We start from the raw sequence: 15808 nt of genomic DNA, 5'->3' as shown, positions 1-15808 counted from the left end.
TACATGCTGCTGTTCAGTCCCTAAGCATCCTATGTAACAATCCTGTGTAATTACTGATTCACAAATGGCGAGACTGGGGCTGCGTGAGATCAAGGCACTCACTCAAGGTGGCCCCGCAGTCAGCCTGACCCTGGGTTCTGCCTCTGTGTGCTTCCCCACAAATGTGAAACTTCTCATGGTGCTCATGAGTTCTTAAATTTGTCTTTTTGGTGTTTTATGTGAGAGCATAATCTCCCACATGCTTTTTTTGCTGGAGGTTCTTTAATGTAGTCATATTTTCCTTCTTTGGAATGATTTGAGTCAGAGAGAAAGCTGTTTAGAGCTAAATGTGTATCTATAGCCATTTGAGAATCTATAGCTGTAAGAACTGGTTTGGCTAGGGGAGGGACATTGCACGTTCTTCATACTTGTTTTACATTTCTTCTAGGAATAAAGCCCCATGTGCTTCTGCTTTTTGTAAATGAACACTCATAAATTTTTCATCTGCATTTTAATCTTTCCAAACTCTCTTTTCCGTAATATGAAATGGGGGCATTAGGCCAGTTGACCTTCCCATTGCCTTCTAGTTTGCAAATTTTATGAGGCTGTGAGTCCTTTCTTCACAGCCCTGGGCTCACTGGAGAAGCTGAGTCCTCAGTGCAGACCTGGGGTGAGAGTGGCCTATGGGATCGTTTGGTGTCCAGGCAAGGACCAGTTCCTGGGCAAGGATACCAGCCTTTTGGAAGAAGAGCTGAATGCTGCTGGAGCCTAATGTGTAAGCATGCAGATTAGCTATTCACAGCAGATCTTCTATTACAACACTTTTCAAACTTCAATCTATATGCTGTCTATTGATAGTGTGTCTATTGACATCACTTGTAAAAAGAACAATTGGCCAACGGTCACGTTTTCCTTCTGTTTGCAAGCAAAATGGATTATTTTACAAAGTTGTTTTATTAGCAACTTTAATGGGAACTCTGTTGAATAGAGATTATTCCGACTTTCTCCTTAGTTTGTTTTCACTCGTTGAAGTGCAGGAAGAGACGGTGTAAGAGAGAGGAAGCAGGAGGAGGGAGTCGGGTCCACGCTGGGAGTCCGCAAAACAATTGCAGGCATTGACAGCGTTCACAGAAATTAGATAAAATGCTTTTGGAAAAATCTAGTTTGTCTAGCATTTTGAAAGAATTTCTAGAATTTCTAGAACAACAAGTTCATTTAGTCATGTGTTCCAGCGTCTTAGTTTGAAGTTCTTTTTGTTTGACTTGGTCACTGTTGCTTACGCCCACCCGGTGGCAGGGTGCTGGGCAGCGCTAGGCTGCAGGGGCCTCTGGGGCCACTCCACTTTCCTGTGGGTCCTCACAGCCTCCTTACGCATGCTTTCCCCAGGGCGATGCTCATACCTGAAGTTCACACTTCAGCTGCTATGGTTTCTTGCCAGAAAGAGTAACCCCTTAGAATCGAAGCAAATCCTATTTTGTAAATTTATTATCCAGTGAGGCAGAAAATTAGTTTTGTAAACTAGTATTTGTAAGCAGAATTATTTCCACTCCCTCGAGATGCATTCATATAACCTTAGTCTTAAGTATGTTCTTTTGATTCTTAACGATGAAGCCCAGGAGGTGGTTTTTCTAGCCGGCAGCAGTGAGTCTACATGCAGACTCATGAAACCTTGGTCTGAGTCCTAGTTGTACAGTTCATTTTCTGAGCCTCAGTTTTTCCATTTCTAAAACAGGTTCAGTAATATCTGCCTTATAGGGATCTTCCAAGTGTGGAATCAGATGAGGTTTTAAAAGCAATTTGTGTGTAAAGTAAAATTCAGACCTAAAGTATGAAGGCCAGCTTAAGTTGATGGTTTTGTTTTATTTTTGGGTTAAACACAAAAACCAGAGTAGTCTTAGAACTGCCAACCAGGAAAAAAAGTGGAGGGATGGCAAGACCCATGGCTGAGAGGTGGTGGTCTCCACGCACAACAATGGACAGGCTAGATGGAGCCAAGCTGGCAGCTCGAGTCAGATGGCAGAATTCAGGGTGATGAGGGTCCAGGGGACAGAGAAGTGGTCAGGAAGGAGCCTGGGTCAGGGCAGGGGAGGAGAGATGCAAACCAAGGGCTAGAACAGACCGTTTCTTCAACTCAGGTCTGGTGGGCCACACAGTTTGCTAGACTTGACTCTAGATTTTCTTTGTTCAGGTTTCTGGTAGATTAGACGCCTACTGTAATAGACTAGGGGTCTCTAAATGTTTTTGTAAGAATCACATACCCTTTCCGATGTTACATTTATTCATTTGCACTATAACAGTACATTGCATACATTATATAACATTTGCAAATATAGATTTAAAAATGAGTCAAGAAACTTAAAAGTAAATGAAAGGTATGAAGGTTTCTTCTTGCTTGTGCTTCAGTGGCTCTCTGATATTGCTTTAGACAGCAGGGCTGGGAGCATCCTGGGGAGGGGCAGTTCCTGTCTTGTGTCTTCAGGGCATCTAGGGGCCAGCCTCAGAGCCTAGCTTCTTCCAGCCAGGGAGGGAGGCAGAACAGCAGGGCTCAGTTGTAACCCCCCCCTCCCCCCCAGGAGATACCAGACTGTGGTCTGTTGACTGTGGCCTGTGTAATCCCTGCCACTGCCTACCCATCACGCGCCGGCTGAGTGCGGAGTGCGGCGAGCCCACAGCCGTGCGTGATGCCCACGTGCAAGGCTCCAAGGCAACACCTTGAGAAGACTTCAGGGTTCTCGTGACACTCACCGGCAAGGGTAGTGATACACCAGCTTTGGTATCTGAAGTCCTTCTTAACATCTGTCCACAGCACCCGAGACACTATCTAGTGCAGAGAGAAAACATCTTATCTCTTACCCTGAATTGGTCTATTTTTCCAGTACCTGACATGTAAAAGCCTTGTGTTAGTGGCAACAGTGCAAGGTATGATCATAAATAAAATGGTTATAATACAGATAAGTCTTTAAAACACAGACGTGTTATTTTATAGATGCCATTATTCTAATAACGACAGCTAATATTGAGGTAAGCACTTTACATGTGTTATCTCATTTCATCTCCACAACAACCCTGTAAATGTAGAACCTATTAATCCATTCAACAGATACTTGAGTGCCTCTTGGTGATGGAGCTGTGAGGATACAGTGTACGAGAAGACAGACCAGGTCCTGGGCTCATGCAGCTTACAGTGTAGTGGGGAGCCAGGCACTCCCCCAAGGGACCACACATAGCTGAATCCTAATTGTGGTGAGTAAACAAGGTCCTGTGTTAGAGAGCCATAGGATGGGATGGTTCCAGAAGAAAGGGACATTTGGGCTGAGAGAAAAGTTGGAGGAGGTGGGGTGGTGACCTTTGGCAGGAAAATGTCAGTGCTCTTGGACAGTTGTTTGTGCATCATTTTCTGTCCCAAGTGGCCATTTAGGTGGACTTGTTCTTGCCCCAGGTGGATCATAAAACACCTAGAAGGCAGACTCTGCCTGCTTCCTTCTCTTGTCCTTTCCTGCACCTTGCACAAAATAGGTCCCAGTAAACGTTATTTGGCATGAATTGGTACATGAACAGATGGTTAAAAGATGTGTAAGACATTACATCTTCCCTGTGATGTGTTTGGGATGTCAGTCACCATTCATTGAATTTGTCTTGTGTGCAGAGCGTGTGTATGTGTGTAGGGGCTTTCAGATTAGGAAATAAAAAACGTACTTCAGCCCTTACGCTTTAAGCTACTTGGAATCCAAAGATCTCATGAAATCGAACACCTGGGAGTTAGAAGCAGGCTGAACGAGCAAGCACATACCTTGTGCAGCTCCTCCTGCCTCCGACACGACCCACTGGGTTCCTTGGGTCAGGCTTTCCAAGAAGAACGTGCTGCCTTGCTTGGGGTACAATCAGGGAGCAGGTTGCAGAGAGAGGGTATGTGCAGAGGAAATCCAGCTTGGTATTAGTAAAAAGCCCAGGCTGCAGAGAAATACAGCTGGTGGAGAGGAAATTTGCTGATGTGGGGGAAAAAAACCCTAATGGCGTCATGTAAAAACTCAGGATTTGGGTAAGTGGCTTACGGTGCCTGAGTTTTCTGTCTTCACAGCCTGCCTCGTTCCTCGGGTACTATTTTGTTCATAGTTCAAGAACTGAGTATCTTCAAGCACCGACAGTCGCGTGTGGCTCTGCGCAGAGTTCACGGGAGAACTGCAGTTCCCTGCAGCCGTGACTGTGCCCTGCAGGGATCTGCAGACATAATACCATTAATAGCAGCACACATTTTTACAAGATTTACCTCTTTGTGCCCCTCCCTGCCCCCCCGCCTACCAGAGCCCTGCTGGCTGTATGAAAAACAGGAATTTTTGTAACAAGCCCTGCACAGCAAACCTTTTCCTGTTTGGAAAAAAATTTTTTTAATTGTTGGCAAAGTTAGAAGACAGCTCTGTTACTCAAAGAGCGACCTGAAATGTCCTCTTAGAAAATATGGAGCGTGATGTTTTGATAAGTATGGGATTGCTCTGGACCCCCTTTTTGGAGGAGGGGGTTAAGTCTAAGTCTGAGTAGTGAGTTAGCGTATGTCCCACCTGAGTTAGTTGAATGCTTCCTGAACTTTTTGAAGATTTCATCATTACACGTTCTGCAATCTTATTAAAAATGTCCCCTAACTGCAGTTACAGATGAACTGATCTAATTATGTGTGTTGTAGAGCTGCACCACCCTCCACCAGTCAGTGCAGACAGTCAGGAAGCCATCGTCTAGGGGGATCCTCCCCCTTTATCACTAACTAAATGTGACAGGGACAGGAGTCAAGCTTCCTTTCCTCCAGAGATTTCATCGTGGCTTATCTGGGTGTCTGTTGTGTTCCAAGAACAAGATAGTCATGATGGAATATTGTGCAAACGTCCAGACTTTCAGCCTATAGAACATGTCATAGGGTCAGAGCGCTCGGCTCCCTTCCAGGTCTACCCCAGGGACAGGCCTGCCCCTTTTTCAGGAGGAATTTAGAACTTGGTTTGCTGGTGCTAGTGGGCCCAGGAGAGGAGGCTGTATGCTCTTGGGAGCATACATAGGTGTGTGTGTTTAAGATCCTTCAGTAGGGTTTGGAGACTCTTCCGGGAATGAAATAGGCCATTGGAGAAATGTAGTCTTTGGCCTCTTTTAGGGGTTCTTGTACGTACTTAAAGTCTTCCTCAAAGCTTGTCTTGAGTTGGGGATAGGTCAAGAGGTGGGAAGGAAGAGGAAAGTCTAGGGAACAAGAGAAACCTGCCTGCCACCCACTCGCACACCTGCCCCGCATCCAGCCCGGAAGCCCCCGTTCAGGGCTGTGAGTCTGCCCTGCACTCGCTGTATGCCCTGGCAGAAGGGCTCGTCACGTCGCTGCTCTGTTGCAATTCTTGGGTGGAATGTAGTACAGAGGGTCAGAGGGCATTTTGAAATACGGATTTCTCAGCCCTGGCTGTCCAGCCTCACTCTACTCAGATTTTTGCATCTCTTTTTAGGAAGGGAGATTTATTTTTCTTTTCTGTTTTCAATCTCTTTTTAAAAAGAGAGAACGTGAATTCATGGTTTTTGTTGAGGCCCTGGCCTTGTCCTGCTGTGCAAAGGCTTTTTTTGGTGCAGCGATTGGCACTCAAAGCATCATTACATCCCACATGGATGGCAAAAGGTTGTGGGCATTGTGGCTGCATCCCTGGGTGACCACAGATCCAGCCAGAGCCTTTTCGTGGTCAGAGAGAGGGGCCACAGAGGTCCAGGGGGCCCAGTTGGCCGAGAGTGCCAGGGAAGGCTTGGGAATCACGGTGACACCCAGAATCCTGCTCCTGGCCTTGGGCTCAGGGCCCTGATGACAGAGGCTGCTGAATGAGCAGCTAGTAAGGGTCTACTCTTGCCCTGTTCTGTATGGGGAGCAAAAAGCTACAAGACTGGGGACAGGAGTCCCTTGGAGTCCCTTTTCCGTATGTCCCAGAGGCTCTCCAGATGCTGGCAGTCTCACCGTGTGTCCAGTAGAGGAATCAGATTGGGGCTTCCTTGTTTGCAGTCTGGCCTTGCTGCTTTTACTGGAGCTTGAGACTATCTGGCCTCCTGTATGTTTGGAGTTGTGGGTGTGTGTTTGTAATATGGCTAAACTCCTACCCACACCCCCAGTAAATAGGAAGAGGGGAGCAGGACTCAGGTTGGCGATATCCTTGTGCCCCCAAAGTTGGGATCTGGTACCTACTTCTTGGTGACCGCTTACCATGTGCCAGGCACCACTGAACATTTTATTTTTTTATTTTATTTAAGATTTTCTTTATTTATTTAATTGACAGAGAGACAGCAAGAGAGGGAACACAAGCAGGGGGAGTGGGAGAGGGAGAAGCAGGCTTCCCATCAAGCAGGGAACCCAATGCGGGGCTCCATCCCAGGACCCTGGGATCATGACCTGAGCTGAAGGCAGTCGCTTAACCAACTGAGCCACCCAGGTGCCCCACCATTGAACATTTTATAAACTCTATCTCATTTAATCCCTCGCCTAGCCGTAAATGGGTTTATTATTTATCTCTGTTTTACAGATAAGGAAGCTTGAGGCATCTAGGGGCCAAGCAGTTTCCCAAAGTTAAGTTGATTTTCTTTACTGATTATGTTAGGTATACACGTGGCACAGTTTAGTCATGGAGCACCTATACTTAGCGGCTGAAGCCTGGAGCTCTTTGTACTGCCCACCACTTCTTCCCCTGACCCAGGGGGTCTTTTGGACAGAGCTTGACCTCAGATGCAGTGACTGATGTTGAGTCAGTTGGCGCACACTACTGGTTATTTTTGAGAGAAGGGGGGTGGTGAACAACACTGGAATTTTTTTTTTTTTAAGATTTTATTTATTTACCTGACAGAGATACAGCGAGAGAGGGAACACAGGCAGGGGGAGTGGGAGAGGGAGAAGCAGGCTTCCTGTGGAGCAGGGAGCCGATGCGGGGCTCAATCCCAGGACCCTGGGATCATGACCTGAGCCGAAGGCAGACGTTAACGACTGAGCCACCCAGGTGCCCCAACAACACTGGAATTTAAAATTTCCCTTTTTGGCAGTTCAACTTTCTAAAATGAGAAATATCCTGTTTGTCTTGTATTCACCTATATTTGCCTAATGGACTTGAAAAGTAGAAAGGAATCTAGGTCTTACTAGTTTTCAGGCTTTTAATTCTTAACTAAGAATATACACTGCTTCACTTCTTTCTTTTCCATAATCATGTGGGCCCAGTAATATAAAACTTCTCACTTGTGTAAATGGCATATGTGCAATCTGAAGAGAATTGGCAGTAGTTTTAGGGGTGATAGAATGGAAAGGGTTTTTGATAGCACTTTGTTACAGAGTGCTATTTGCATAGCATTGTAGCCAAGCAAAAATTTAAGTGGTTTTAAAACCAGTTCCTGTAATTGCCCTATAAAATATAGCTATATAAAAGATGTCTATAATAGTGCTTATTTAATTTTGTCCCCTCATTACGTTAAGATACAGATACTGTTTTTAAGATAAGATACTATTTCTCTTACACTGGTTTGAGCTCTTTTATAGTGGAGTTCAGAACCCATGTGGGTGTAACTGTATGGGTTGAAATCTGTACCACAAACTTTAACAATTTTTTACTTGTCTTCCCATCTATCTGTCTGTACCAAATAGTATTCCAACTGGAGAAGTATTGTGTTTCTAACATGATGTTTTGCTTTACAGAATTCAATTCGCCATAATCTGTCCCTACACAGCAAGTTCATTCGTGTGCAGAATGAAGGAACTGGAAAAAGTTCTTGGTGGATGCTCAATCCAGAGGGAGGCAAGAGTGGAAAATCCCCCCGGAGAAGAGCTGCTTCCATGGACAACAACAGTAAATTTGCTAAGAGCCGGGGCCGGGCTGCTAAGAAAAAAGCATCCCTCCAGGCTGGCCAGGAGGGTGCTGGGGACAGCCCAGGATCTCAGTTTTCAAAGTGGCCTGCAAGCCCTGGCTCTCACAGCAATGATGACTTTGATAACTGGAGTACATTTCGCCCTCGAACTAGCTCGAATGCTAGTACTATTAGTGGGAGACTTTCTCCCATTATGACCGAACAGGATGATCTTGGAGATGGGGATGTGCATTCTATGGTGTACCCACCATCTGCTGCAAAGATGGCTTCTACTCTACCCAGTCTGTCTGAGATAAGCAATCCTGAAAATATGGAAAATCTTTTGGATAATCTCAACCTTCTCTCATCGCCAACGCCATTAACTGTTTCAACCCAGTCTTCACCTGGCACCATGATGCAGCAGACACCATGCTACTCATTTGCACCGCCAAACACCAGTCTGAATTCACCCAGCCCAAACTACCAAAAATATACATACGGCCAGTCCAGCATGAGCCCTTTGCCCCAGATGCCTATGCAAACACTTCAGGACAACAAATCGAGCTATGGAGGTATGAATCAGTATAACTGTGCACCGGGACTCTTGAAGGAGTTGCTTACTTCTGACTCTCCTCCCCATAATGATATTATGACAGCAGTTGATCCTGGGGTCGCCCAACCCAACAGCCGGGTCCTTGGTCAGAATGTGTTGATGGGCCCTAATTCGGTCATGTCGACCTATGGCAGCCAGGCATCTCATAACAAAATGATGAACCCCAGCTCCCACACCCACCCTGGCCATACCCAGCCAACATCTGCAGTTAATGGGCGTGCCTTGCCCCACGCGGTCAACACCATGCCCCACACCTCGGGTATGAACCGTTTGGCCCCAGTGAAGACAGCTTTACAAGTGCCTCTGTCCCACCCCATGCAGATGAACACCCTAGGGGCCTATTCCTCAGTGAGCAGCTGCAATGGCTATGGCAGGATGGGCATTCTCCACCAGGAGAAGCTCCCCAGTGACTTGGATGGCATGTTTATTGAGCGCTTGGACTGTGACATGGAGTCCATCATTCGGAACGACCTCATGGATGGAGATACTTTGGATTTTAACTTTGACAATGTGTTGCCCAACCAAAGCTTCCCGCACAGCGTCAAGACGACGACACATAGCTGGGTGTCAGGCTAAGAGTGAGTTAGTGAACAGGTAAGATCACCCCAATGTCAAAAGACCTTCTGAAGCCAGAGCTTAAAATAGAGGAACACAGTAACTTGCCATATATCTTCCATAGTTGCGACTTTTCTGATGTCAGCTGCCTGTTCCTTGCTGAGAGGCATCTTTTATCATGCGTTCTCTGCCCCTTTTGCAGCTCATAAATTTTTTTTTTTTGAGCTTAAGCATAAGGAAGCTTCCTTTGACTGCTTTAAAGATTTTCTTTTGACAGTTAGATGGCTGCATCTTTTTAGTAGCTCTTCAATAAATGAATATGTTTGATACAAATCAAATACTGCAGTTTTGTTTTGTTTTTTTTTAAATAGAATTTTCCCCCATTGAATGATTTTGGAGCTGTTTGAGAAAGCTCCCCCCCGCCCAAGTATATCTGTCACTCTAATATGTTAAATTGAATTGATTTTAATTTGGCTGTATTTTCATTGTGTGTTTTTTCTAGGCTACACTTAAAAGTACTTCAGATTGTCTGACAGCAGGAACTGAGAGAAGCAGTCCAAAGATGTCCTTCACCCCTCCTTTTCGTTTCTTGATTTAAAAAAAAAAAAGAAAAAAAAAAAAGCATTTCTTTTTTCCTTTCGTCAGACTTGGCAGCGAAGACACTTTTCCTGTACAGGATGTTTGCCCGATGTTTGCAGGTTATGTGCTGCTGTAGATAAGGACTGTGCCATTGGAAATTTTCATTACAATGAAGTGCCAAACTCACTACACCGTATAATTGCAGAAAAGACGTCGGATCCTGGTGTGCTTTCAAGTTTTGTACATAAGCAGTAGCTACGGAATTGTATTTGTGTGTTTTTGTTTTTGTTTTTGTTTTTTTAATATCCATTTGGTCCAAGGAAAGTTTATACTCTTTTTGTAATACTGTGATGGTCTCATGTCTTTGATAAGTTAAACTTTTGTTTGTACTACCTGTGTTCTGCTGAACAGACGAACCACAGAGAACCAAGCTCTCCATCCTGCGCCTCCATGGAACAGCTTTGGGCCTGTTCACACAACCACACAATTCACATGAGAACCAATAGCCTGTTATCAGTCTGCTGAATTCATGGACTTGTCAAACACCTTTGGGGGAAAAACAGATTAAATGCCAGCCTTGTACAGGTCTTTTCTATTTTTTTGTTTGTTTATTTTGTTATTTGCAAATTTGTACAAACATTTAAATGGTTCTAATTTCCAGATAAATGATTTTTGATGTTATCGTTGGGACTTGAGATCATTTTTGGAATAGATACTGAACTGTAATGTTTTCTTAAAACTAGAGTCTACTTTGTTACATAGTCTGCTTGTAAATTTGTGGAATCCCAGATATTTGAGGCAGCATCCATAATTTTCATTTTGTATTTCTAACTGGATTAGTACTAATTTTATACGTGTTTAACTGGTTTGTACACTTTGGGATGCTACTCGGTGTTGTTCCTGACTAATCTTAAAATCATTGTAATTAGTACTTGCATACTCAACGTTTCTGGCTCTGTTTTGGCAGGAGGGCGATGTATAGTTATGGACATTTTGCGTTTCATGTGTAGGAGAACTTAATACGTTTTTTATGTGTGTATTTGAAAGAAATTCCATCTGCTCCTATTATCCCGTGAACTGAGTACGTCGCAGAGCATTGAGTCCTCTGATAGATGCCTGTGTGCTGTGTTGTGTCAGTTACTCCCGAGGGGCCTCGTGATGTTTGTGGATCAGAAAGGGAGTCCTGCATCTAAAACCATGCTCCTCTCTCAAAACTGGGAGTTTTGATTAACTCAACCTTTTTGAGTTGAGCTTCAGCAAATGTTTCCCTTCGTACTTCTGTGCTCTTATTTGTGGAGGTGGAGGTGGAGGTGGAGGTTGGTTTTGTACATCTGCCTCGAAGGATTATGTTAAGACTCACACTTCATCCCTCTGTCCCTTCTGTCCTGCAGATTACGTAGCACACTGTGGAAATTTAGGTGGAAAGAGGAAAATTTAAAATAGGACTTTACTAATTTGCAGAATGCTTTGTGTCCCTGAGTGCAGATGGCTACCAAAGGGAACTAGAGCTTGTTTAAAGATTGGGGCAATTAATTTGAAAACCCGACAAACCAGCTGTAAGTTGCATATTTGAATTTATTTTAAAAGCTCTCAGTGTAAATTAAAAATTGGAGAATTTCTTTAGCCTTTAGCAACCTAAACTATAATTCTGCATCATGTTTTAATATTTTGCAATTACCTCTAACTAACAGACCAGGTTAATTGGCTTTGTGCCCCTCAGTATTTTCAAGTCATGTGGAATGCCCTAAGTCAGCACAATAAAAGGAGCAGGTGTATGAAAATGTTCCTCTTGCCTTCTTGAGAAGGCTTTGATTTCTTTCTGTGTACTTAGCCTGGATCACACTTGCTTTGTCTTGCATGTGAATTGCGGATCTGTTGGCTTGGTTTTTCCTACATGTTTAACAAGAACACAAGTGTTCTTGAAAGATTTCCTATAGGAGGCCAGCTCTGTTGTAAAGCTTCCCACTGTGACTTCTGCTATTTTGAAAATTCATTAAATAGCCTCCTCTCCAACTATCTTCACTGTTGGCCACTCCAAAATATGTCTGGTTTTGGAAACTCTTGTTCCTCTAAGCAGTGCCTTCTGCATATGTGATAGAACTTGTCGGTGCCAGAGTCCTCGGGTTCCCATTCCTGTTGCCATGCTCACCTTCTTTCCTCCTCTCATGCCCTCACACGACGAGCCTGAGAGCCCCCCCCATTTGTTCATTAAAGAGGCAACTACAGCTGAAATCGCTCTTAAAATCTTACTACATCCTAGAGTAACTTTTTAAAAAGATGTTTCTTCCTCCTGAGTCTGTGTAAATATCTTTTTTTTTTTTTCCCTTCAGATTTCTCCTTGTGTTGAGATTCTGACATGAATCTTGGGTATCTCTCTGGGGTACAGTGAAGTCCAGTGAAAGACACCTTGTCTATTTTGAAAACAAACATTATGTGACCTCTGGTATTTCTTTTTCTGTACGAATACTGACTTTCTGGAGTAATTAGTATATCAGTTATTGTACATGATTGCTTTGTGAAATGTGCAAATGATATCACCTATGCAGCCTTGTTTGATTTATTTTCTCTGGTTTGTACTGTTATTAAAAGCATATTGTATTATAGAGCTATTCTGATATTTTAAATATAAAATATTGTTTCCGTAATATAGATGTATGGAATATATTTAGGTAATAGATGCATTACTTGCAAAGTTCCGCTTCAACAAACTGACAGAGTCTAAATTAATTAGCATATATTGTATCCCAGTGGGCAGTAAATCAATGGAACGTACCAAGAAGAGAAGAAGGATGCTTAAAACGGGGGAAAAAAAAGTTTTCCAAAGTTATACAATTTGGACTTGTCCAACTGCTGGGTATATGTTACCAACACCCCTCTCCTCCCCCAGACTTACTTGAAATTCTCACATTCAGCTCTTAAGAGTGCTTAATTTATAACTGACTTTTAAATGAGAAGTTTCTCTTGTGGTTTTGGTTTGGGAGTAATCATTCATTAAAAAATGCAATGTGGTTTATGCAAACAAAACAGCCTTGCATTACTCTTGGCCTCATCCTTGAGGGTGGTGCGCACAGCCTGGCAGTGTGGCCAGGGGAGTCCTGTCAGGACGCGGCCGTGCCCTCCTGCATTTCACTACTCGAGTTCAGTAACAGCGCGGATTCCATGTTCCTGTTCCGATACTCTCTGAGAAGTGCCTGATGATGCTGATGTACTTACAGACACAAGAACAATCTTTGCTATTATTGTATAAAGCCATAAATGTACATAAATTATGTTTAAATGGTTTGGTGTCTTTCTTTCCTAATTGTGCAGAATAAGCTCTTTATTAGTGGTTTTCTTTTTTAATATTTAGGTTGAGTCAAACCTTGTGAGCCACAGTGCCATGGTGTCTTCAAATCTGGTATTTCTCTTGGTGGGGGTGGGGGGAGGGCAGGGAGGGGCAACTCTAAAGAGTTGAAGCTCCAAGAGTTGAACAAGTAAAATTCTTGATAATAAATGACCTCGGAGTACTTCATCTTTGGAATGTTTGAAAACTACATCCTGTATAGTAATTCCTAGGCATATTAAATCTCATGTCGGAATAGACTGTGCTAAAGTAAAAACTGAAGGGCAAGTTAGGAGAGTCCTGGCCAGGAGGGTGCCGAGCAGGCACTGGCTTGGGTGCGGGGAGCAGTGGCTCCCGGGGCCACACGTGGCTCCTGTCCCCACCTTACACTCCTTGCTGAAGGGGGAGGATTGTGTCCTCCTTTAAGTGGCCACGGATTGGAGGTTTATATGTTTGCTTTATTCAGAAGATGCCTGAGGAATGAGCTAGGATTAGATTAACATGGTTAAAATGCATTTTGAAACCAGGACAAAGTGTGGTCTCCTTGCTCCTGACTCATTTACAAGGCAAGTGAATGAGAGTAGCAACAAGGAGATAGGTTATTCTGATGTTTATGTGTTTAGACACCAGAAGGTCAGTCCAGCTTTCAGGGTTGGTTGGTTTGTTTCCCTTCTAGCAAATAGAACCCTTCCTTTAAAAACACATGATAGTCGGAAAGCCCAGAGTGTAGAACAGATAAAAGCATTTACTCCCAGGCCCTGGGGCTCCTGCACAGATCACTTTGGGAAAACTGATCTAGCCCAAATGCAGAGAAGTGCCCTGATGGTGCTGTCAGAACTCAAGCCAGCAGTCTGCTTTCATAACCCTCCGTGCGTATACACAAAATCCTGCATCTTGTGTCGTTTATTGAGACCAGTTCCCAAGTTTTAACATCACTTGATGAGAGGAAGCGATGCAGCAGGAAGATTCCCCGGATGGATCTCAGGGCTGGAGCTCAGTGCTTAACGTAAAAGGAGAAACTTCTCAGGCCGTACATAGCCCCCGCTGTGAGCAGACCGCTGACGGTAAAATCAGGATGTGTACCTAGGATTGTTTCTTGACCAGTGAACCTGCCATCCTGAAGGACTTTGCCTCAGCTATTGTCTCGTCATGTTTGAGCTGGCCCCTGGCTGTGCTGTGCTAGGTAAAGGTACACTGGTTGGAGTGGTTAGGTAGGTGGAGGGCTGCTCTGAGAGATGGATCGTGCTAAGTGGCAGTGTCTGAGTTAGATGCCATCACATGCGCATTGAACTTTTGATCTGCTTGTGCTCATTACAGGCCCCTGAGCCTGCAGCCGGGTTGGACCGTGACCTCCAGAATGGGGGTGTAGTCACGGCAGGTGTCTTACTCCAATTTGCTATTTCATTTTGGTGTAAAAAATGGGTGGGGGCGCCTGGGTGTCTCAGTCAGGATCTCAGGGTCGTGGGGTCGGGCTCCGCACTCAGTGCAGAGTCTGCTGGAGATTTTTCCCTCCCTCTCCCTCCCCTTCTGCTCCTCTCCCTGCTCGCTCTCACTAAATCTTTTAAAAAGTTTACACTGGTGATAACATACATGGAGTCTAGATGTTTTCCAGTTCTTTAAACTGGAAAATGACATTTCCCGTGGAACGGAAAGGAAGGTACGTATGCTGGTGTAAGAAAAGAAAGAAGGCGGCGAGTCCCATCAGCAGTGGGGGATACATCAGAAAACCAGATGTGAAACGACAGCTGTGGTGCGAGCTGAAGGTGTCTGGAGCCCTTGGAGGAAGCTACAGAGTGGCACGGGCATCCAGAAGCTTGAGAACTTATAGTTACTGTGGGTGGCTGGTGGGGGGAGGCTGTGCGGATGCCTGGCTTTGGCAGTATGGCTGCGAGGGGGGAAGCTCCACATTGAGAATCCATTCGTCTGTTCTAAGAAAGGGAAGGAAAGGAGATTGGGGCCAACTTTTCTTAGCTGATTGGTGGCAGGATTCTGTCTTCTCCCAGTCCCCTGTGAATTCAAAGGCCTAATGAAATTTCTTGGCATTAGTAAGTACCTTTACCGTGTTTCTGTCTTCCAAAAGTGCAAGTCTTGTTTGCACTGGAAACCACTGGTAGAAAGTAAGGATTTACATCCTCCAGGAAGAAAGAGGGCGACTTTGTGAGGGCTCAGATATTCATTCTTTACCTCTCATTCCTTCCATGAGCTCCAGTCCCCCACCAGCCAACTTCTCAGAATTCGCAGAGAACTTAAAAGTTGCAGATGGTAGCCTGGGAGCCATGTTGGGTACTTGTACTGCTAGAGTTTCTGCAAACATTTTTGGGGTTGTAACCATAGGAAAATGGCTGCCCCCACTGAGATGAGCTTTGTTGAGACAGCTGCTTAGAATAGGGCTCACAGTGGACCATTTTAAACCAGAGTTTTCTTTCTCTCTGATGCGTTGGGATAAAGCGGGGGTCTGTTCTGCACTTCAGTGCTTGTTTGCAGATTGAGAGCAGAGATGCCCATTCCTTGTTTGTGCTGGTGTGAGGGACGCTTGGTAGGCTTGCGGAGTGTGATCTGCTCTGCTGCTTGGGAAGCGATTGCTTCACAGATAAGGAGAGTGGAGGATACCTTCTACTACCTGCCTCCCAGGTTTGATGTGAGGATTAGAGGATGAGGTAATGTCTGTAGATGGCTTCCTGTGTCCGGGAGAAAGACCTTGTACGTGTGAGTTGGTGTCACTGTAGGTAATAGTAGGCTTTGGGGATGTGTTTCCTTAATGGGGCTTTTGGGCGGTCAGCATTTCCTGCAGAATGAGTGGGAGAGCCACTTGGTTCATTTCCATCTTTGCTCTGCATTCTTATTTGCACTCTTCCATCTTTTACGCAGGGGAGTGCGGACAGTTGGCCAGACCGATACTCCCAAGGGAGTCAGTAGGCCTTTCTTTTCTTGGT

The 15808-nt window shown here is 44.7% G+C and overlaps 1 protein-coding gene across 1 annotated transcript in view; it reads left to right on the top strand.

Moving 5' to 3' along the window:
• Nucleotides 1–12830, top strand: part of FOXO1 (forkhead box O1) — a 92194-nt gene extending 79364 nt beyond the window's left edge. Inside the window, exons 2-3 of the mRNA XM_028104815.2 lie at nt 7658–9013; nt 9477–12830. Coding sequence (XP_027960616.1) covers nt 7658–8995 — 1338 coding nt within the window. The 3' untranslated portion in view covers nt 8996–9013; nt 9477–12830. The remainder of the gene's footprint in view (nt 1–7657; nt 9014–9476) is intronic.
• The last annotated feature ends 2978 nt before the right edge of the window (nt 12831–15808 follow it).

Source organism: Eumetopias jubatus, unplaced genomic scaffold (assembly GCF_037043125.1).
Source record: "Eumetopias jubatus isolate StellerSeaLion01/CBP00866 unplaced genomic scaffold, mEumJub1_p1.0 scaffold_3, whole genome shotgun sequence".
Taxonomy (NCBI): domain Eukaryota; kingdom Metazoa; phylum Chordata; class Mammalia; order Carnivora; family Otariidae; genus Eumetopias; species Eumetopias jubatus.
This window is presented reverse-complemented; position numbering and strand designations above follow the sequence as displayed.